Genomic DNA, 710 nt, shown 5'->3' with positions numbered 1-710 from the left:
CTCAAATTTAAATTGTCAATTTAATATTATGTTTCCTATTATAGATAATGGTCTCAATCGGTCGAGGTGTCACTATTCCTCAGTCTATAATGAAGAATATAAGAACAAATGACATTGGAAAAATGACTTGCGATCTCATGTCTTGTGTTTTTACAAATAAGGAAATGGCATTTTCTTCTAGAACTGGGAAAAAAAGTAATAAAATTAAAGCTGCAGAAAATGTAACAGCTGCTAATAAAAAGCCATTGGACAGCAATAAGTTGCTCACGATAAAAGGTAACAATTACAACGTTTAAAATATATTTATATAGACTAACTAGTAATTAATTACAGATTACATACTCAGGCAATTTAGAGATACGCCAAATGGAGAAAAATTATTTAACAATACTGTCTCGAACAAGTGCAAGAATGTTGCTCGGAGCTATAAATAAGTTAAATGCTTCCGCCATTACAAGCATTAATAATATTTTTAAAATTTACCATATTATTTCAGTTTAAATATTTTAAATAAATTTTTTATATAACATTACTTGTGATATGTATAACCAAAGAAATCTCAGTATTTTTCTGCAATAAGTATTTTAATATCTAAATATAATAGTTATGTTACACATTAATATTATATTATATTAAAAAGAAATATATTTATAATGTATTAGTATATATAATAAATTACTAAAAGAAAGAAATTATTATCGTTTTAAAAA

The 710-nt window shown here is 24.5% G+C and overlaps 1 protein-coding gene across 1 annotated transcript; it reads left to right on the top strand.

Annotated features, from left to right (window-relative positions):
- Window positions 1-40: 40 nt before the first annotated feature.
- LOC105450752 lies at window positions 41-604 on the top strand. Its single transcript, XM_011690749.1, has 2 exons — window positions 41-276; window positions 334-604. Exons 1-2 carry the CDS (start codon window positions 48-50, stop codon window positions 432-434), a joined length of 330 nt encoding a protein of 109 aa, XP_011689051.1. The 5' UTR covers window positions 41-47; the 3' UTR covers window positions 435-604.
- The last annotated feature ends 106 nt before the right edge of the window (window positions 605-710 follow it).

The sequence above is a fragment of the Wasmannia auropunctata genome, unplaced genomic scaffold (assembly GCF_000956235.1).
Source record: "Wasmannia auropunctata unplaced genomic scaffold, wasmannia.A_1.0 LD336106.1, whole genome shotgun sequence".
In the NCBI taxonomy this organism is placed as follows: Eukaryota; Metazoa; Arthropoda; class Insecta; order Hymenoptera; family Formicidae; genus Wasmannia; species Wasmannia auropunctata.
The sequence above is the reverse complement of the archived record's forward strand: the minus strand, read 5'-3'. Positions and strand labels throughout refer to the sequence as shown.

Bases quoted from the DNA above. Each gene is read 5' to 3' on its own strand.
- LOC105450752 (XM_011690749.1), top strand. From the start codon at position 48: ATGGTCTCAATCGGTCGAGGTGTCACTATTCCTCAGTCTATAATGAAG. The intron at 277-333 runs GTAACAATTACA...AATTAATTACAG, and splicing joins TAAGTTGCTCACGATAAAAG to ATTACATACTCAGGCAATTT.